At 38.3% G+C, this 22,377-nt stretch overlaps 1 protein-coding gene across 3 annotated transcripts in view; it reads left to right on the forward strand.

Annotated features, from left to right (window-relative positions):
- ARHGAP24 (Rho GTPase activating protein 24) overlaps positions 1–21,281 on the forward strand; it is a 701,416-nt gene extending 680,135 nt beyond the window's left edge. For all 3 annotated transcript variants that reach the window (XM_072942779.1, XM_072942787.1, XM_006198186.3), the window contains 4 exons: positions 2,242–2,315; positions 4,651–4,772; positions 12,982–14,059; positions 19,079–21,281. In XM_072942779.1, the coding sequence (XP_072798880.1) occupies positions 2,242–2,315; positions 4,651–4,772; positions 12,982–14,059; positions 19,079–19,322 (1,518 nt within the window). In that variant the 3' untranslated portion in view covers positions 19,323–21,281. The remainder of the gene's footprint in view (positions 1–2,241; positions 2,316–4,650; positions 4,773–12,981; positions 14,060–19,078) is intronic.
- The last annotated feature ends 1,096 nt before the right edge of the window (positions 21,282–22,377 follow it).

A 22,377-nucleotide genomic window follows, 5' to 3' on the forward strand; every position in this document is an offset into this window, starting at 1 on the left:
CAGTACTCCTTGCCACTTTGTCCCCCTACATGGTGAGTTGTGGAGCTGCGTCAGGCCAAACATTCCATGAACAAAGCGGATGCCTTATTTCATAACCCCTTTCCATTGTGCGCCCCTACGTCATCTCCAACGGTGAGTCCTACCAAAGCCTGCCTCCTGCTTTTTTTTAAAAAACAGCTTTATTGAGCTGTAATTCATATACCATACAATCACTTATTTAAAGTGCACAATTCAGTGCTTTTTCGTATATTCTTGGAGTTGTGTAACCGCCACCAAATTCTAATTGTAGAATATTTAGTAGATTCTCATCATCACATAACAAACCCCATACCTGTTCTCCCAGCTCCTCCTTCCCCAGCTCTTGGCAGCTGTTCATCTATGTTCTGGATATTTGCCTATTCTGGATATTTCATGTAAATGGAATCACTCAGTATGCTTGTCTTTTGTGACTGTCTTGTTTCACTGTTTCCAAGATTCATTCCCGTTATACCCCATAAATCAGTATTTCATTCCTTTTATTTATTTATTTGTTCATCAGTTATGGGACATGTGTTGTTGTTTCCATTGTTTGGTTGTAGTTAATAAAGCTGTTATGAATGTCCATGTACAAGGTTTTGCAAGGACATATGATCTCATTTCTCCTGAGTATGTACCTAGGAGGTAGACCTCCTGGGCCATGTGTAACCCCATGTTTTGTAAGGAGGCTCCACCATTTTAAATTCCCACCAGCAGTGTGTGCTGGTTCCAGCTTCTCCACGTGTTTTCCAACCCTTGTTGTTATCTCTCTTTTTCATCATCCTAATGTGTGCAGTAGTTTGACTTACATTTCTCTAATGGTTAATAATGTCAAGCATCTTTTCATGTGCTTATTGGCTATTCGTGTATTTTCTTTGGAGAAACATCTCTTCAGATCATTTTCCCATTTTTAATTGAGTCATTTGTCTTGTTACTGAGTTGTCAGAGTTCTTTATAGTTTAGGTTACAAGTACCTCATCAGGTATATGATTTGCAAATGTTTTCTCCCATTCTGTGGGTTGTCTCTTCATCTTCTTGATGGTGTCCTTTGAAGCACAAAGGTTTTCATTGCAAAAAAGTACAACTTACCTATTTTACTTTTGTCACCTGTGTCATGTCTAAGAAGGCTTTAGCCCAAGGTCATGAGGATTTACTCCTATATTTTCTTCTAAAGCTTTGGTAATTTAGCTCTTTTTTAAAAAAAAAAAAATTTTGGGAGGGAGGTAATTAGGTTTTGATTTATTTATTTATAATGGAGGTACCAGGGATTGAACCCAGGACCTTATGCATGCTAATCATGAGCTCTACCACTGAGCCATACATACCCTCCCCCTGTAACTTAGCTCTTACGTTTAAGTCTCTGATCCACTTTGGGTTAATTTTTGTTCACAGTGTGAGGAGAAAGTCCAACTTCATTCTTTGGCATATGGACATCCACTTGTCCCAGCATCATTTGTTGAAAAGACTAATTGCTTCCCCCATTGGGCTTTCTTGGCACTCTTGTTGAAATTGCTGCCAGTTTTTGCAAATGAAGTTTTATTCCATTTGTTATGTAATATTGTCTGTGGCTACGTTTGCACTACAACAGAAGAGTTGAATAGTTGAGACAGAGATCATGAGTCCCAAAAAGGTGAAATTATTTACTATTTGGCCCTTTACAGGGACAACAGATCAGATTACATTCTCCATTAGCTTTTCTGGGACAACTTACATTTTAGAGGAAGTTCTACAATGAGAAGAATCAAAGCAATTAATCTCTTTGTGAAACACCTGGGAAGATCAGCCTTTCCAACCCTCCATCCCACCCCAAATGATGTTTCCTAGATGTCAGAGACTTATTCGTCAGTAGACGTGTGTTTGTCTGCGTTTCGGACATGCTGAAAATGAGAAGGACACTCACTACATCGAAGCTACTGTTTTCCCCAAATAACCATATTATAAATGAAGCTATCTTCCCTTTCAGCTATTGTGAACAAATGTTAAAAAGGTTAAGAGCTTCACTTAAATCTGTTTCTTCACAAATAGTGCTTACAGAGATATTTGAAACACTTTCACATCTTTGAAAATATTCCTGAAAAGTTCTCTGTGATGGTGGCTAGTTTGCAGGACAGGATCCTTCACTGGTAATATGTGAAACTAATTAAAAACAACTGTATGCCCATTTTCCAAGTGCTTTAATTCCAAAGCCAGCTCTTAGATAACGTTTATTCTCTTCTTTATACTCAGGGTGTTAAAGAATTAGCAAAGCAGGTGAGGAGTCTGCCGGTGGTCAATTACAACCTCCTCAAGTATATCTGCAGGTGAGAATGGCCCTAAAGACAAAACTACATTTTAAAGGACTATATTTAACCCGACATTAATTTACTTTTGACAGTGGGTACAAATCACCTAACTGCTCTGAGCTCCAGTGTTGGCCTCTGTAAAATTAAGAGGTTTGACAAGGTGATCTCAAAGGTTCCCCTGAGCAGGAAAGTTGCTTGATTTTGTCATTTGTTATCTCTGAAGTTTCTCTTCTTGCCTCTGCATATTAAAGATATGTTGTTTTGAACCTCCATCAAAGTTGTTTGAACATATACCACGTACCATTGTTTAACAGAAGGAGCATGTATCTTGGCACGAGAAATATCTGCCTGGCAGTCCAGATTCTACCCCTGACTACTTAACGTGTCTTTATGCAATTGTCTTGTCCTCTTTGAGTCTAAGGGTCCTAATAGGTAAAAGGAGTGGTGAAAACACACATTTCACAGAGATGTTTTAAAAAGTAAAGTATATTTTTAAATTATGTATATATACATATAGTGAATATTAATAAATACTATTTTTTTCTCTCAAGACTCATTGAAAAACCTTTTGTAACTCAGTTCTGCTAGAGCAATATTATACCTGGTAAAGCTCTTTCTTTCTCAATGACCATGTTTAACTTAAGGCCAAGGATGGTGAGTACCATGTCTGTGCCCCCATTTAAGAAATCAAGTATGTACAATTGAAACTTACTAAATTTAAATAAGGAGATTAGTGATTGGCACTACAAATCACTACAAGGTATCTTAAATGATAGCTTCCCAGTCCATTTTTAAATAAAATTCAAATTTTTAATTCAGTGCAGTGTATCGTTTGCATAAGTTTTGTATAATGATTAGATAAATGTTCAGCTTACTGGGAACTATAGAGTTTAAGACTAACACCAGACACTGTGAAGTTCATTGTCAATTCTAACTGAGAAGGAATTTCCAGAACCCCCTACCAGAACATTTTCCAGTGATATTTACATTAAGGAGACAAACAAGACCTTAGGTTTCAGAATTTGAAAAGGCAGGAAATAGTTTCACTGATGAGATAGACTTATTAACATGTAAAAGTTCCATCCAAGATTCTGAACTCATTCAAACTATTTCAGTGGATGAGAAAAGGGTAGACAGTCTCCTTAAGTAAAAGAGAAAAAGGCTTTTTCTTTTTTTTTTTTTTTGAGAACAGTATTGCAAGTTCATCTCCACAACAGAAAAACTTAACTTCTCTTAAAACATTTAAGCAATCTTTTAATTTCAGCTATTTCCAATAGGAAATGATAGTTTGACTTTTTGCCCTTCAATTTTGCTATAATTTAGGCTGTAACAGGAGTGAACATGAGGAATAGGCACTTTTTAAAACAGTCAAGGTATAGTAGTCAGGAGTGCAGACCCGAGGGTCAGATCACCGGGGTTCAGAGCTCAGCTCTGTCACTTATTAACTCTGTGTCCTTGGAGATTTTTAACCTCTCTGGTGCCTTAAGTGTCTCATCTGTAAAGTGGAGATAATAATAGTATTCACTTCCCAGAGATGCCTTGAGAATTTAATCAGTTAGCACAGTGACTGACACATAATGATGTAGTTTTATTTAATTAGCATATAAAATACTTTTTTTAAAATGTTTTATTGCTTCTTTGTCTCATCAGTACAATTAGTAAGCCATGAAGCAATAGAAGTTCTTGTAGAAATGAAGAGAGGATGGGGAGTGAACAAAAGCTGGAAGATTATAAAAACAGTCCCTCCTACTAAAATCATTCGGGGAAAGGACCACTTCATGCCTCTTATTCTTTGGCACCTAACCAGTTAAAAAAATTTGTGCTTGCAATTTTTCACATCAGTAGAACTGAGGTTTTAATTTAAACCATGTTGGATCTTATTTTTAACAGACTACAAATTTGAAGCTCTCAAATTACTCCACCAAGAGGATTGATTCCTCCTCTCTGAAATGAGAGATTGTACCAGATGATCTTATTTATAATTTTTGAATTAATACGTATATAAATTTAACACTGTATTTAGAGACTGGAAAGAAACCCATATTCTCGGATCTCAAGTCCACCTTTGCATCATCCAAACACACTTGTTCCTGTGACTGACAAGGGAAACCAAGTCAAGCCAAGCCAGGCCGGAGCAGATATTTGATATGACCCTTCCTGAGTTTGATCTTTAATAATTTGCAATAAATTTTGTCCACATTTGACTGAGAGATGTTTGATTTTCTAAATAATTTTGTGTTTATAATCAATCATCTTTGAACATCTTCTGGTTCATAGATTTCCCAGTAACCCTTTCTCTTCTACTGACAAATTTGACCCCATTGTGTTTTGCTCGTACTCTTATACCCAACAGGTTCTTGGATGAAGTACAGTCCTATTCGGGAATTAACAAAATGAGTGTGCAGAACTTGGCCACTGTCTTTGGCCCTAATATCCTGCGCCCCAAAGTGGAAGATCCTTTGACCATTATGGAGGGTAAGTAAATGACTATCTTACACCCTCATCTGAAGAATAGTCAGCTGTCTCTTTGTTGCCCTGACTGCACTTTCCTGTAAGGAATCTAGGGAAATAAGTGAATCCATGGTAACTCCGTTTATGGACTCAAGTTCTTAACGTGGAAAATCTTCTCTGAGAGTCAGGTATTTTATTTTGGAGTTTACTAAACATAACTTACTAAATGATTCCTCAGTAGTTTTATAAGAACTTCCATAAATCATCTGTAAAGTATCACACAAGAACCAAAAAAATATAATTCACTTTTTGAGGCCGATGCAAATTCTCAGAAAGTTCAAATAGTTACTATTTTAAGTTAATATATTTTTTATTAATTCTGGTTTTATTTGTCAGATTTCAAGGGGCAGAAAAATACAGTCCTCTGTAAAATAATGCTGCTTATTTACATTGGGTTGAAAGATGAAGAAATTCTGATTTTTTTAAATTACAAAATGCCTCCAATTCTCTTCTACAGTGAACTGCTACCTCTGTTTATGCCCAGCAGCCCTCAAGGCCTCAAGGTACCTTTCTTACCTGTGGCCATCAGTAGTACCACTGATGCACAGGTCTTGCTGAGCTGAAAGAGTAAGATTAGAGGATGGGAAATCCAAGTAAGCAGCAGCAAAGAGAGAAGTAGACATGGAGGTTGTTGGGAGATCTGCAGTGGGTATCCCTCAAGTCTTTGCCTGAGGGTTGATTTATGCCTGCATGCAAGGACACTACACTACTCTAGGGGGTGGGGGAAGTACCAGAAATCAGTGGTCTGAGCCCTTCCCGGGCCCTCATACCAAGCTTGAAATAATTGTGTTTCCCACAACCAGAGTAGAAAATCTTGATACTGAGGCATTGTGTAGAATCCTCAGAAGGGTATTACCGTGGTAATAATGTTACAATTATGGACCAGTTCCTATGAAATTTTTAAAAGAAATTCTATTGATTCAATGTAGGTTTGGGGAGAAAAAGAAGGAGGAATAGGTAGAGCACAAAGTAATTTTAGGGCCATGAAACTATTCTGTATGATACTGTAATGGTGGGTACATGATACTACGCATTTGTCAAAACCCAGATCTCACAAAGAGTGATTTCTAGTATAAACTATGGACTTTAATTAGTAATAGTAATAATGTATCAATATTGGTTCGTTGATGAAGCCTAAAACCATTAAAAACCTAAACTGCTTGTGAAGTCAGCCAGAAAGAGAAAGAAAAATACCATATGAGATCGCTCATATGTGGAATCTTAAAAAACAAAAACAAAGCATAAATACAAAACAGAAATAGACTCATAGACATAGAATACAAACTTGTGGTTGCCAAGGGGGTGGGGTGTGGGAAGGGACAGACTGGGATTTCAAAATTGTAGAATAGATAAACAAGATTATACTGTATAAGACAGGGAAATATATACAAGATCTTACGGTAGCTCACAGAGGAAAAAAATGTGACAATGAATATATATATATGGTCATGTATAACTGAAAAACTGTGCTCTACACTGGAATTTGACACAACATTGTAAAATGATTATAAATCAATAAAAAAAGTTAAAAAAAAAACCTAAACTGCTCTAAAGATTTCTCATTAGAAACTATGCAATTCAAAAGGACATGGATCAAAATAAAGCCTATAAGTGTAAAAAAAAAATCCAACTTATCTTCAAACACCTAAATCTATGCCAGAAAAAAGTCCAACATAATTTAAAGATATTTTTTCAGAATTAAAGCTTTAAAAATTATAAAGCTCACACTATTTTCCATTCACTTAAAAACAACCAGCATGCAAATAATCAGAAGAATATGAACGATAGCCAGGAGAAAAATTATCTAATAGAACGACCCAGACATAACTAGTATTGATTTTCAAATCAAGTGTCTGAATAAATAACCTGTTTTAAGTGTATATAAAGAACTCATACAATAATAATAAGACAATGAACACAGTGAAAATGAGTGAAAGATCTGAATTTGAAATTTCATCAAAGAAGATAAATAAATAACAAATAACAAAGAGAAATGCTCAATATCTTTAGTCATTAAGTAAATGCAAATTTATACTATGATGAGGCACCACTACACATCCTCTACAAAGTATAAAGTTAAGGTTGAAAATACTAAATTTGGCTGGTAGAAATACAAAATGTTAGAGCCATTTTGCACGTATTAGGCAAGTTTTTATCAACTTAATTATTCACTAACCATAAGCCCCAGCAGAGCATTGTGCTAAGTATTTACCCAAGAAAAAAGAAAATATATACTTATCCAAGACTTGTAGTCAATGTGGACTTTATTCAAAATAGCTCCCATCTGAAAACTAATTGTCTATCTATAGTTGAACAGATAAAAAATATTGATACATCCATAAAATGGAATACTGTCAGCAATAAAAGAATGAACTACTGACACATGGATAACAATATGGATAAATGACAAAAGCATTATGCTAAGTAAGTAATGCCTACACACAGAAGACTTCATACTATATAATTCCATTTATATGAAACTTTAGAAAAGAAAAAGATACAGTGACAGAAAGTGGATCAGTGGTTGCCATAGACAGGAGGTAAGGGTAGGGAACTGGCTTCAAAGGGGCACAAAGGAATTATCTATGCAACGATTAAGTGGTGTTTTCAGGACTGTCATTTGTCAAAATATATCATATACCTTACAGCTAACGTGTACATGTGCTAAAAATGAAACATGTGCAAGGTTATTCATTGCAAAAAAGCACTAACTGAATCTGCATTTACTAGAGTGCTGCCATATATATGTGTGTATATATGTATGTATTTTAAAGTGCCTAGGTGCTTCCAAAGGAAAATTGAATTCTTATCCAATTCTTATGAAGAAAAGTACCCATAATATGGGATCTAAATTCAATGTGTATATAATTATATGAGCCTGAGGGACTTGCTGGAACATGTAGCCCAGTGGGACACCCCAGTCTGCTTGGACTCTTCAGAATGGACTGGTGATCGTAGCCACTCTGACCTCACTTTTTGGGCTTCCTGTTTCTCATTAGTATTCTAAGGAAGAGAATGACAGAGAGGATGGATTACGAAGGAAGAAAAGACTGCATATAAAGACACACACATCATCACCACTACCAGGCTAGTCTGTCCTAAATGGCTATGAAAATTGAAACAAAGTCCCTTTACAAGGAACTACTGTCATTTATAATTCTGGAGACTAGATGAAAGCAAAGCCTCCTAAGGTAAAAGAAAGATACTTCTAAACCTCTAAGGCCCTGACACTCACTTCACAATCGTGGCAAGTGTACGTTTGCCTGGCTGTTCACAGATTCATCATGGAGACCTTGGGGTGTCTATCTTCCATTAATTAAATGCCCCACATAGTTCACAGCTATGATAAAAAAAAAACAGTGGTGTTTCAAATGGTATATTCCAGTGATGGGGAAAAGCTCCATTTTCCCAAAGTACTAGGCAGAGTCCTATACCATAGAGGCTGCTAACATTTGAAAGTGTGTCTGTTATACGGGCAAATGGTGAGCTAGAACTAAGAGCCCATGTCTTCAAACACAGTACATGATGGTGACAGTGTTGACAGCCATTAACTATGCTAAAATCTTTTCTTCAGATTCATTGCTACATGCATTGAAAGTAGGATGACAAATTCAGGGGTTACTAAAAGGGAAAAGATGGATATATAATACCATTAATTTCATTGTCTTTTTTCTTCCACAGCTCCATAATAATTGATGATGATTCAATAGATAGTTCTCTTTTGTTTAGTTTCTTATTTAGAACAACACCAAGGTTATTTTTTATTACTACATTTTTAAATCCAACAGCTGAAATATATTAAGACAAGTGCATAACTTAATAGTGAGAAGATGAAGTATAACATTTCACCCTGGTCACTCATCATCTATGTGTCCATGGGCAAAACCATAACCTCTCTGAACCTCAACTTTCTCATCTGGACAATGTTAAGTCCTATCTCATAGCCTTCTGAGAAACTTAATTTAGAAGATGTAAGTGAAACACTTCCACCTAACACAGTTTCTCAAACTCTAACACACACAAGAATCACCTGGGGATTTGGCTGAAATGCATATTCTGATTCAGAAGGTCTACAGTGGGTCCTAAAATTTTGAAGCTTCCAGGTGATGCCAGTGCTACTATTCTATAATTGCTGGTGTCATCTGGGAGCTGATTAGAAATGTAAAAAATCTCATGCCCCTCCCAATACCTACAATTTAATAGAAATTCCAGATAATTTGTATGAACATAAATGTTTGAGCAGCACTGGCCAGTATCAAACCTGACACACTGCAAATTCCTGATCTAAATATGTTAGAGGTTTTGAGTAGTTACAGAAGTGCACAGGATACAGTTGGATATAATGTATTTTTTCCTATTCGAAATTTGACTTTGAATTATAATCGTTACAATCAGAGTCAAATCTTGCCCAAGTGTTGCTTTAAGCTAGCGAGTGGCCTCATCCCACCCAGGTCAGGCCACTGACCTTTTTCTCACCTTGCATTGGTTAACTACCTCTTCCGCATTTTTGTTTTATTTATGAGTCGAAAGCATCTTACCAGTAAATATAAATGTCATTTGTATCGATATGAAAATAATATTGCTATGAGATAATAAGTCATATATGAATGCTGTATACAACTTTAGGGTTTGCATTTAATCCTGAAGTGTTTACCTCCTTTCACATCTATTTATGCTATTTTCCTATTTACTAAGTGAGCAGGGGATTTCTTTATGTAGTGCTTCATTATTAGTAAGTCAACACCTGTTCTGTTTCTGGGCCATTATTTTTGTGCATTAAAAAATTCAAAATTAGAAAAAAATGTAGTCTCTACATTCTACTCTCCAAAGTTGGTTGGCAGGTGTTTCAGGAGAAATCTTTACATTGTCAAAACCGCTTATCATTTTCTCCACCAAATTTATATAAGTATTTTACATAAAGATTATATTTACTAACTAAAATTAGTTTCCCTGCATTTATTTATCAGAGATTACTTTTAGGAGCTTTTATCAAGATGATATAAGCACAGTTAACACACCACATTAATATATTTCAAGCCAAAGCAAAAATAATTAATGCTTGCATTAGCTTATAGTGCTTTATTGTGGGTACATGAATAAAATTAACAGTTAAAAAGATTCTTAGGGGGTTGGGACACCCAAAGTTGTGAAACTAATTTAGAAGCGTAGTTAATGGTGGCAGCCTGTATTAAGGGGTGGGAGCCCCCAACTTGTAAGTCGGTGAGGAATACATAAAATGTATTTTGGGATTTCAGCTAAGACACCATAAAACCTAATAAGTCCACTGATTATTAAGAAGTGCATTACTGCTTTTTATAAAAGATTAACCTTTCTATCCACGGCTGACTGAGTGATTTTTACTGTCTGAAACTTGTAAGATATTGACTTCTAATTCATACTTTACAGTGAATAATAAAAATATGAGGATCAAATGAGAACCATAGTATTTTCATCTATGTAAGAGAATTGTTTTCTTCCTTGAAGGTCTTCTCTTTGTTTAAAATGCCCTGAAGCACTGATGTTTCTTAAAGAGCAGGTTTGCTAGTGACCAGTTCTCTCAGTTTTTGCTTAACTAGGAATGTGTTATTTCTCCCTCATTTTTGAAGCATAGGTCTTTTGGGTGTAGACTTCTTGCTTGACTATCTTTCAGCATTTTGAAAATTTCATCCCATTGCCTTCTGGCAATGAGAAATGATGAGAAGTCAGCTGTTAATCTTATTGAGAATCCCTTATGCATGAGTTGTGTCTCTCTTGCTGCTTTCAGGGTTCTCTCTTTGTCGACAGTTGACTATGATGGGCCAAGGTGTGAATCCTTTTGTCTTTACCTTACTTGTATTTGATGAGCTTATTGAATGTGTAGATTCGTGTTTTTCATCAGATTTCATCAGATTTCAGCAACTAGTTCTTCAAATATTCTTTCTGCTCATTTCTCTTTCTACTCTCCTTCTGGTGTCATTATGCCTATGCTGGTATGCTTCGTGGTGTCCCACGGCTCTCTGAGGCTCTGCTCATTTGTCTTCATTCCTTTTCCTTTCTGTTCCTCAGACTGAATAACAGCAATTGGCCTGTTTTCAGGTATGCTGATCCTTTCTTCTGCCTGCTCAGGTCTGCTGTTGATCCCCTCTACTGATTTTTTCATTTCAATTATTGTATCTTGCAACTCCAGAATATCTGTTTGATGCATTTGTTTCTATTTCTATTTGCATTTCTATTTCTGTTTATGTTTAATGGAGGTACTGGGGACTGAACCCAAGACCTCATGCATGCTAAGCATGTGCTGTACCACTGAGCTATTTCCCTTCCCCCTGGTTCTTTTCTATATCTTCAGTCTCTTCATTGGTATCTGGTGAGCCATTGCTCTTATTCTCCTTTGGTTTCTTTAAACATGGTTTCCATTTACTTATGAAAGCACATTTGAAAAAGTTCAAGTCTTTATCCAATGAGTTCAGTGTCTCAGTTTCCTCAGAGTCTGTTTTTTCCTATACTTTATTTATTCTTTACATGCCTCATTATTTGTTTCAAAACTAGACATTTTTAATAATATAATAATGTGGGAACTCTGGATATAAGACTCTCACCCTCCCTTTGTTGTTGTTGCTGTTTGTTGTTTGTTTAGTAACTTTTCTGGACTAATTCTATAAAGTCTATGTCATTTGCCATCTGTGCCATTGAAGTCTCTGCTTGGTTTGCTTAGTGGTCAGCTAAGGATTGAGCATAGATTAAAAGGCTAGAGCCAATAAGTCTCCCATTCTTTATCAAGGGGCACTGAGTGCATGTTGGGGCAAACCTTCAACACTCAACCAGATGGTTTACAGCTTTGCCTTAGCCTTCAGTTCCTGCTTATGCAGAACCTCAAGATCAGCTAGAGGTGAGAGCTGGGGGAATTCTCAGTTATTTCCTGAGCATGCACACAGCCCTGGGCATGCATAGAATCCTAAGCATTCATGAAATCTTCTAGGTTCTCAGGAATATAACAGAGTTTTTCAACACCTCCTATGGAAATCTCATTCCTTAGATTTTCCTCCTAAGCTTTTGGGTTAACTTATTGTTTAGCTCAACGGTTATACACTTGCTTCAAGCAGCCATGATTTTAAATGAAAGTGCCCCTAATTACTCTTGACAAATGCTCCTGAGAAAAATGTTGTTCACACTGGTCAAATTTCTAGTCAGATAAAATGAAGACAAGCCTTTTGAGTGGCATCTTCCAGGGAACCGCCAAACAAGTCAAACAATGACAGTTCTTTGGGAATGGGGCTTTGAAGGGGCTCCAGCCCTGCTTCTCCCATTCTAGTTGCTGCCAGACTGCTGGTTCCCTTTGTGATTGTGGGCTGTTGGTTTTCAAGACTACTACAGAGCTAGGGAGAGGAGGGGAATTAAAACACCATGGAGCTTGCTGTTTTCCACCAAGATTCAATAATTTTTCTTGAATAAACACTCTCCAGATTTCAAGCCTTTAGTTTATTTCCAGCTTTCTGAAAATGTTGATTAAGAATGTTTTTGTCAGTTGCTTTTATGAAGGAGAGGATTTGTGTAGTTCTTTATTACACCATTTTGGCTGATGCCATTTAAAATGCCCTGAAGCTTTTTAATGATCAGCAAAAGTTGTATGGAACTTCATTGTCTTGCTATATTATAAAGACAGATCATATATCTACTAGAGATTGTATGGGTTTCCACTTCAAGATGCCACTAAAATGTCTTGATTTGAGGCAGGTGTCAGATGAGAGATCACAGTGACCTCCTCAGAGAACAATTTCTCATAGTTAAATGTCGAACTTCAAAGAAACGTTGTATGATGATTAAAGAGAGCCTGGTCTTCAGAACTGGCTACTTCTGGGTTCAAGCCCTGCATCTTCACTTTAATAGCTTTGGGATGTTGGTCAGGTTACTTACCTTTTATAAGACAGTGATAATAACAGTGTCTATTCATAGATTTGTTTTAAAACCCAACTAAACTAACAAAAGTAAAGTTCTTTGTACACTTCATGGCACATGTTAAGTGCTCAAGACTTCTCACCACCGATTGCTATTATCATCATTAAGAATATGTTTTGGCTCTGCCTATAATAAAGCTGAATGTTACCTGTACATGGCTCTTTAAGAGTCATATTCAAAATAGGAAAGAAATCAAAACTGTTTCACTCATACTACTTTGTTTTCTGTGCAATTCCAGGCACTGTGGTGGTCCAACAGTTGATGTCAATGATGATTAGCAAGCATGATCACCTCTTCCCCAAAGACGCAGAACTGCAGAGCAAGCCCCAGGATGGGGTGAGCAACAACAACAACGACGTTCAGAAGAAAATCACCGTGGGTCAGCTACAGAACAAGGAGAACAACAATACCAAGGACAGCCCTGTAAGGCGGTGCTCTTGGGACAAGTCCGAGTCTCCCCAGAGAAGCAGCGTGGATAATGGATCCCCCACAGCCCTATCAGGCAGCAAAACCAACAGCCCCAGGAACAGCGTTCACAAGCTGGACGTCTCCAGGAGCCCCCCTCTCATGGTCAAAAAGAATCCCGCCTTCAATAAGGGCAGTGGGATAGTCACCAATGGGTCCTTCAGCAGCAGCAACGCAGAAGGACTTGAGAAAACCCAAACCACTCCCAATGGGAGCTTACAGGCCAGAAGGACCTCTTCACTGAAGGGGTCTGGTACCAAAATGGGCACCCACAGTGTACAGAACGGAACGGTGCGGATGGGCATTTTGAACACCGATCCCCTCGGGAACCCGGCGAACGGGCGCAGCATGAGCTGGCTGCCCAATGGCTACGTGACCCTGAGGGATAACAAGCAGAAAGAGCACGCGGGAGAGGCGGGCCAGCACAACAGGCTGTCTACCTATGATAACGTCCACCAGCAGTTCTCCCTGCTGAGCCTCGACGACAAACAGAGCGTCGACAGCGCCACCTGGTCCACTTCCTCCTGCGAGATCTCCCTCCCGGAGAACTCCAACTCCTGTCGCTCGTCCACCACCACGTGCCCGGAACAAGACTTTTACGGTGGGAACTTTGAGGACCCTGTTTTGGATGGGCCCCCGCAGGACGACCTTTCCCACCCCGGGGACTATGAAAACAAAAGTGACCGGAGGAGTGTGGGCGGTCGAAGTAGCCGTGCCACCAGCAGCAGCGACAACAGCGAGACGTTTGTCGGCAACACCACCAGCAACCACAGTGCACTGCATAGCTTAGTGTCCAGCCTGAAACAGGAAATGACCAAGCAGAAGATAGAGTATGAGTCCAGGATAAAGAGGTGAGGCAGATCTGGAGCCCCTCTCTGTCCCAGAGGGTGTGACCGCCTTCTGCCCTGAGACAGGCTCACCCAGGAGGTTAAATATGCTGATTCCAGAGTCAGAGACCCAAGTTCAAGTCCTAGCTTCACCATTTGTCTGTAAGCTGTGCAATTTTAGGAAAGTTCACTTCATCTCTGTGAGTCTCAGCTTCCTAATGTGAAAATTTTAAATTCTGGTCGTATCTACCCCAAAAGCATGTAAGAAATCATTGCACATTGTCCCCGGCAGAGAATAGGTGCTCAATAATGCTGTCTCTTGTTAGTGCTAAATTAACGTGTGGATTGGTGTTAGAGGGCTGGAGAGGAGCGTGGGGGGTGGAGGTGAATGGAAAATAAAGAGTCTGTTCTCACTGATGGGAGGAGGATGAGATGAAGGTAAAGAAAAGTTGTAGAGCTCAGCAGCTCTTTATTATTCATTCCTTCAATTGCTGAATGCTTGAGTGGATGTCTGCTCTCTGCCAGGCTCAGGCCCAGGTCCTGAGGATTCAGCAGTGAGTGAAACAGACAAAACCTCAGCCCCTATGGAACATGCTTCCACTCCACTGGAGGAGACAGATGAATAAGTGAAACAGATCTCATGCTAAGTAGAAGACAAAAGCAGGGAAGCGGCTAAGAAGTGTTGGTGAGGGCTAATTCTAAGCGTAGGGCCTTGTAGGAGGTTACAGAGGAAGTCATGAAGGTACTGGGAGAAGGGCAAGTGGAAATGCCGAGAGATGGGCTGGGCGGGGAGCTCGGAGAGGTACCATAGAGCCTTCGGGATCATCTAAAGTCTTTGGCTTTTATTGAGATTGGACTCCAGGGAGGTTTTTTGAGAGAAGCGATGGCATGAAGTATATTCATATGGACAAGAGAAGGTGTACCCTAAATGGGGAGCAAAAAATATGATTTATAAGGAACAATTGTGCTGAAATCTAATTGGTATCAGTTGACATCGTCTCATAAGGTGACCAAGGCAAGAAGTTTGCTTAGCAACTTAAGGGAAGCAACCTGGGCAAGACAAGGGGCCTTGACTAAGCAGCCCATGTGGACAGTGCCCCTGCCCATCAGCTTTCTGTGGTCTCGAGAGGCAGGAGTTCAGAGAGTGGAGCCCAGGACTCACAGATACAACCTTGTGCTGGAAACCTGAAGGTCACCACACCCCATGTTTTCACTGGGGGCATAAAAACCACGAAACAGATTGTTTTTATGTTCTCCTTTCAGCATTGTGTAGGGGACGAACATTGCATGCTCCAGTCGGGAGAAGGCCTGAGGCTCAGTTCGGCCTGAAGTAGCCCCTCCGGTGGCCTCAGCCCCAGTTCCAGGCTATGGCCGTGGTGGACCTCTTCCTGTGCAGTTGTTCTAAGATCCTCACGGTCTGTGAGCATCAATCTTTGTCCTGCTTCAACTGCTTCCATGGCTCTAAACCCCACATGGTTTCTTTATTATATATAAAATTGACCTTATTTTATTTTAATGTTTCCCATCCACTTATCAATTATCAAGCCAAAAGACACATATTTTTAAGAGCTATGGTAAAATAAATATAAACAAAAATACTACTTATATGTTAGATTGAGAAATTACTTCCTTGGAAACAGAAACTTGGCTTGAATTCTCCTATTTAATGCCAAGTGACAGGAAGTTTATATAAGAAGAAAACTGATGTCGTTGTCTTATCAGTTTACTCTTCTTTCTGAATGTCGTTTTTGGAACCACTGGCTACCAGAATTCTGAACTGCTGTTGAGATAACACTCGGAACTTGCACTGAGATAGGAAATACATTATTCTGAATGGCTGCAGATGTACACATTCATTTATGAAAACAATTCATAAACAATTCATTTATGAATACATTCATGTTCCAAGTCTGTGGTGCATTCATGGACTTCAATAAAACAGTTGTACCCTCCAACAGCATATCATCTCATTGGCCTCTCTCACTTTAGCATTTCTAGCCATGTGACAAGCAAAGGGAGGTGCCTGTAATAAAGTAGGGCAAGGGAGCTGGCTCATGGCCAAGCCACAGAAATATAAGACGTAGATGTTCCAGTTAATTCTTGATTATTCCTGTTTAGAATTATACATTTCTATATTCTTTTTAACTCTGCCCCACAAGTACTGATGTTAGATAGACAGACAGATGATAGATACATACATACATATACACATATGTACGTATATACATCCTTAAATAGACAGGTGATAAATAGATGGATATTACTTTATTTTATCAATCCTTGATATGTATGATTTTTAGTTTTTAAACATGTGAGTTTGGTGTTCTTCTCCCTCTACTCCCAAATTAGTTTCTAGCCTTATCATATTGTGGTCACAGAAATTCATTTGTATGATATCACTTATTTGGTCTGGTAAGAAGTATTTATTATTTACTATTGGTTTGAGACTATATATATGACCAGTAGATCAAATCCATTAATCAAGCTGTTCAAATCTTTTACACTTCCTAATTTTTATTAGAGAGATCTGTAATTTCTTAAAATTTCCTAATTTTTGTGGATTTATCAATTTCTCTTTATAACTTTGTTGTATTTTATAGTTAGTAACTTGAGGCTATATCTAAATGAATAAAAGCTCAGAACTGCTGATATCTCTCTGATGAATTGATCCTTTTATCATTATGTAATAGTCACTTTTCATTGTAATACTTTTTTGCCTAAAAACCTATTTTTTCTGATATTAATATTGCTATATCACTTTTATTTTGATTAGTAACTTTTTGCTATATTCTTTCCATTAACTGTCAAACATTGTTTCATTATTTGAAGACATGTATTTTTTAAGTTCTGGAATATTTTTATCCATTACTTTTTTTATTTATTTAATCTCTCCCAGTTTCTCAATTTTCTCCCTCTACAACTCTTACTAAAGTATGTTGGACCTTCTTACTCCATTCTCCATCTCTGTTAACTTCTCTTTCTTATATTAAATTTCCATCTTTTTCATTATGTGAGGCACTCTGGGTAATTTTTTTCAGATTTATTTTCCCATTTATTTATTTTCTCTTCTGCTGATTTAATTCTGTCATAGCCCATAAGTAGAGCTTTTGTAGTCTCTTTTTCATAAAGACAATTGATATTTCAAGCTCCAGGCTGAGTCACGTTCAGCCTTCTGCCTCTCTCATACTGGAGATCTCCTCCCCTCCACGTGAAACATAAAAGTCTAGTAGCTGTATCTAGGGCTTCTGTCCAGGATCAGTACCCCTCATGTGCTTCCGTTTGCTGTTCTGTATTTATATTTCTTTCTTGGTTCTGATACCTAAAGGTGCTCTTTTACTTCTTTTAATCCTGGCTGTGTATTTTAAAAATATTTTTCTTACATATTTTTTCAGCATTGCTCTGTGTTTGCAGTGGGAAGGGTCCCTTCTCTTTTTAACTCAGTCTATTAGGTTCCTGGAATTTTCATGCAAGTGCCTGATACACACAAGTGTATCAGTATTTTTTTTTTAAAGGATTGGCTTCCTTGGTATTTAAGCTTGAATTTCTTCCAACTTTTTTTATTCTAAAATAAATCGCTTTAGAAAGCAAAGAGAATATATTATAAAATAATTATGGGTGACAGCCTCTACACTACCAGGTTTCTGTATAAAAATGTGATCATGTGATCAAAATAGCCTTCTAAACTGATTAAAACAGATAAAAATCACAGAATGTGATTTTTTTTTTCCAAACCCAGTTGCTTACAAAGGGAGAGCAGATTCATTTAAGTGCTCTTTTGATTATCTGGATGAAATATCAATATATGAGACTCTTATTTCAAAACAGAAAAGTAATTGAGATTTTAATTTGAAAATTATTAGCAAAATAATCAAGATTTCTGAGAGCTACATGTGCATTAGCCTTTCAAATTTCAGTAGTACAGCAAATTCAAACCTATCTCCAGGACTTTAGCTCAGAATAAGAGAAATTTAAACATCAGCTATTACCAAAACACATCTTATAATAACCAAGTGCTTAATATTCCTCTTTGAACAACAACAATAATAAATTTTGTTTTTGAACTTGGTGCTTATGGAGAAAACTCTGCTGTTTTTTAGGAAATTATCTAAAATTGGACAGTTATCCAAAAGGATACAGTTATCAATCTCTAGAAATACAAACCTAGAGTTCTTAAGGTAGATTAATTTGGAAAGCAATGGAAATTGCAGACAGCAGGCTACTTGGGTAGACTCCATGGTCACAAAATGTCAGGGGAATTACTTATTCAACACATGTAATCTCTACTTGTTAATGTAAGGTGGCTATTTTCTGTACCACTTTTATAAGCTGGGACTCTGTATGTCCCTGAGAAGTCCATTCTTAGCAGTGGACTTAAACTCTCTAACAATGACATTTTCACCGTCATTCTTTTTCATTTGATAGAAAGAAAAAATGACTGCCCTCTTTTTCTTCCAACTTTATCAGACTCCCCGCCCCACTCCCCGGCCTCTTTTAATAAAGTCAGATTTACATTTAATGATCCAGGAAGCTTTGCGGTTTGGGCTGCCTCCTGCTTTGCCATTCGGTGCTGCATGACATTGGTCTCTGGCTTCTCTGAGCTGAAATTCATTCATTCACCATCAAATGACAATGAAGTGCCTCCAAGAGAGGTCTTGGGGTCTTGTCAAAATGATAGTAAGTCATCTTAGGAAATAGTAAATATATATATATATATATATATATATATATATATATATATATATATACATATATACACACACACACACACAATTGTATATATTAGAATATACAATATGTTATACATACAAATAGTAAATATATGTATACAATTGTATATATTAGAACATACAATATTATGTATGTTATAAATATAAATATATATATATAAAACACCTTTTATTTGGTGGATCTTGCTTCACTGATTTGAAAGGGCTCATTCCAATTTCCCATGCATTGCAGAGACAGAGTTGAGAAAACATTTTTACCCGTTTTGCATTTGAGTAAATTTGCTTTATCTCTTCTTCCCTCCCCCACCTTCTGTAGCTTAGAGCAGCGGAACTTGACTTTGGAGACAGAAATGATGAGCCTCCACGATGAACTGGATCAGGAAAGGAAGAAGTTCACGATGATAGAAATCAAAATGCGAAATGCCGAGAGAGCAAAGGAAGATGCAGAGAAAAGAAATGACATGCTTCAGAAGGAAATGGAGCAGTTCTTTTCAACATTTGGGGAGCTGACAGTGGAACCCAGGAGAACCGAGAGAGGAAACACAATATGGATCCAGTGAGCCTGAGGTCCCGCTGTCTCTGATGGCTCTGGGAAGGACTCTGGGGTTCTGGTGGGAATATTCAGTGGGCTCAGGTGGCTGGTCACCTGGCTGTACAGTGCTCTAAGGGGGGAAGGCATGTCATTTACCCACATGACCCATTCATATCTGCAACGTGTACCAAAGTCGTGTCATGCCCCATATGCTACTGTCAAGTGTTACAACTGGATATGTGTATATAGAGTAGTTTTTAAAAAGTAAACTAAAAATGAGAAGCATAGCTCAAGAATTATTTTATTGCAAGTCTTGTATTTAAAATGTTAAATCAATATGTTGTTGCAATTTAGCTTGCTTTCAAGCTTCACCCCTTGCACTTAACATAAGCTATTTTTGGCATTGTGTTATCATCAGCTTATTTTATAGATCAATATTTTTTTTATTTCCCCTTTTGCTGAGGAAATGAAGATGAGCAGATATATAAATATATATATATAAATATATATATATATATAAGATGAGCTATTAAAATCAAAAGAATACTTTGTGGCTGGCTGTGCTGTTTGTGCCAGTAGACATTGCCATGACCAAAAAGAGACATGTAAATGATTTTTATAAAATACAGGAGAATCACCAGGAACCTTTGAGATGCTCTTTAAATTCAACCCTTGACATTGCTCAGTTTTCTTCATGAGATGATTTGCCACAGGACATTTTGGACTGTGTGAAAAAGTCCCCTTCGCAAGGTCCCTTGTCTGCCTTGCCAGTTCCAAGACGCACCGTCTCCTATGCAGGATGCACCTTAGAAGGAAAAAATGATTTTTTCTTTCTTTCTTTTTTTTTTTTTTTAAAAAAAAGCATTTAAGTAGTCATGCCTTGAATTGCTCTTTCTCCTGGATGGTTATGAGAGAAATTCTTCCTGCCATTGGGAAGTTGAGAGACAGTACTTGCTAAACAACGCCTACGTGAACATCTGTCCTCCACACAACCCCCCCTCACCCCACCTGCCCTCTGGAGCCCGCGGTGGGCTAGCATCACCATGTCTCTCTTGGGTAGGCTGCCTCCGGGTGTGCCATGAATTCTTCTTTCACTCAGGCCGACTGTCCTTTTGTCATCTAGGGTTCTTTCTGAATGGCAGCATGCAGAGGCAGTTTGCAGCCAGAGGGAGGAGATGGAGAGGAAGGGAACCGGAAGGAGAGGGGGACAAGTTTGGAAGAAACAAGCTATTTTGCTTCCAGTTTTTACAATACTGTTCTTCCTTGTTGGAAACATATTTACTCATGATAATTTTAAAATGTGAATCTTACGAAGTCCAATTTAGAGAAGTTTGTGGACATCAGTAATGATAACTTTCCAGCGAAGCCCAGGGCTCTCTGGAGCTAGACTCTGGGGAGACCAATCCTTCACAGTTCAATAAGGCAATGATTTTGAGAAGCAAAGCAAATAAATCTTTCTCACGCTCGAACAAAAAGTTACAAAAGGCATCATGAGAAATAAATACTACTCGAGTTGATGGGATTTGCATTGTCTGAAGGGTCTATGTTTGTGTGTATTTATTTATTTTCAAGGGCAGAATTCATTCTTGTCTCTGCTGCTTTTATTTCTACCCTTTCACTGAGCGAGCTGATGTGGTCCTTTGGTATCAACCACTGTCTACCTAGCAATACCTTCCTCAGCTTTAGTTTCCTTCTCTCTTTCCAATTCTTTAACCACTCCTACCTGGCTATCCTATAGGAAATTGAAACTCAAAACGTGCAAAAATGACCTCAGTAAGTCTCTTGCCCTTCTCATCTTTTCCCAGGCCCTATCTCAGTTAAGAAAAACCTCAGACTCAACCAGGAAGCTCTGTGACGCGATAGTGAAAATCAAAGGCAATGCGGTCAAACTGCCTGTTCAGATCTACAGTTTGCCGGCTGCTACTGCATCTTCCATACATCACCTTCTTCCATCTATAGAATGGGAATAATAAAAATACTGCTCGCATAGACTCGTCACGTGGTTTCAATGAGGTAGCTCGTGTTGAGGCTGATCAGGGCACCTAGCATACGGGAAGGACTCCATGAACCTTAAATCTTACTTTTCTCTCCTCTGTCCTCTTCTCCATCTTCTTCACCTTTAAATTCACTCGCCAAGTACTTAGTCCACTCAGCCTCACCTTTTTTACTTCTCAATGAGAGCATCGCACCCAGCTGTTCCAGTCTCTCTCCTCTACTCTCATTTGCAGACCGCCCTTCTGACCATACTGGGAGCTTGCTAACAACATTTGACTTACCATCAGGATCATGCCCTTCACACAGTCTGTATGACTCTAGCCTTCAGTTTCATTCTCATCTCCTACCGTGTCCCTCCACACCTGCTATGCCATTTCATGCCTCCGGAACGTTCCACAGTCCAGATTTCGTCCCCATCTTGACTGCCTTCCTTCTGTCTGACACACTCCAACCATATTTTTTTTTTTTTTGCCAAATTGAATGTCAGCTCCCCTCTGATGCACCCTTGATGCAGAGTTAGTTACCTTTTGTGTTCCCGACTTGTGTGTATCTCTTTTAACCTTTCCTATATCTGATTATTTTTGTCACCAAATAGGAAGCACTTTAGGAAGTGGTGTAGTGGAACGGTAATGGCAGGAAACTGAGAGCCAGACAACGCTATGCCTCTCAGCGTGCCTGAGGCAAGACGCAAGGCAATGACAAGTCACTTAACCTCTCTGAGCCTCATCTGTTTTTTAATGACAGTTTTTTCATCTGTCAAGCAGCAATAATAACTCCTACAAAGTAAGAAAGTTGCAATACTTACAGGTGAAAGGTAATGCGTCTATCCCAGTGCCTGCCACTTAGCTCTGCTGATAGCGCTATTGCTAACAGGAGCTTCTTAGGACACCAAAATGTGCCTTATTGATCTTACATCCCTCCCCCTCCGCCACTATTATGCCACGGGGTGCCAGCGCGGAGCGTTAGCAATAAATCTGGCCTTTGATTTATGCAAGATACCGTTACTAATTTAATAATAAATCTCACTGATGATGGCCTCCATTCAATGGCTGTCATGAACAGCTCATCCATCTGGGCTTCCGTTAGTT

This window comes from Vicugna pacos, chromosome 2 (assembly GCF_048564905.1).
Source record: "Vicugna pacos chromosome 2, VicPac4, whole genome shotgun sequence".
Classification (NCBI taxonomy): Eukaryota; Metazoa; Chordata; class Mammalia; order Artiodactyla; family Camelidae; genus Vicugna; species Vicugna pacos.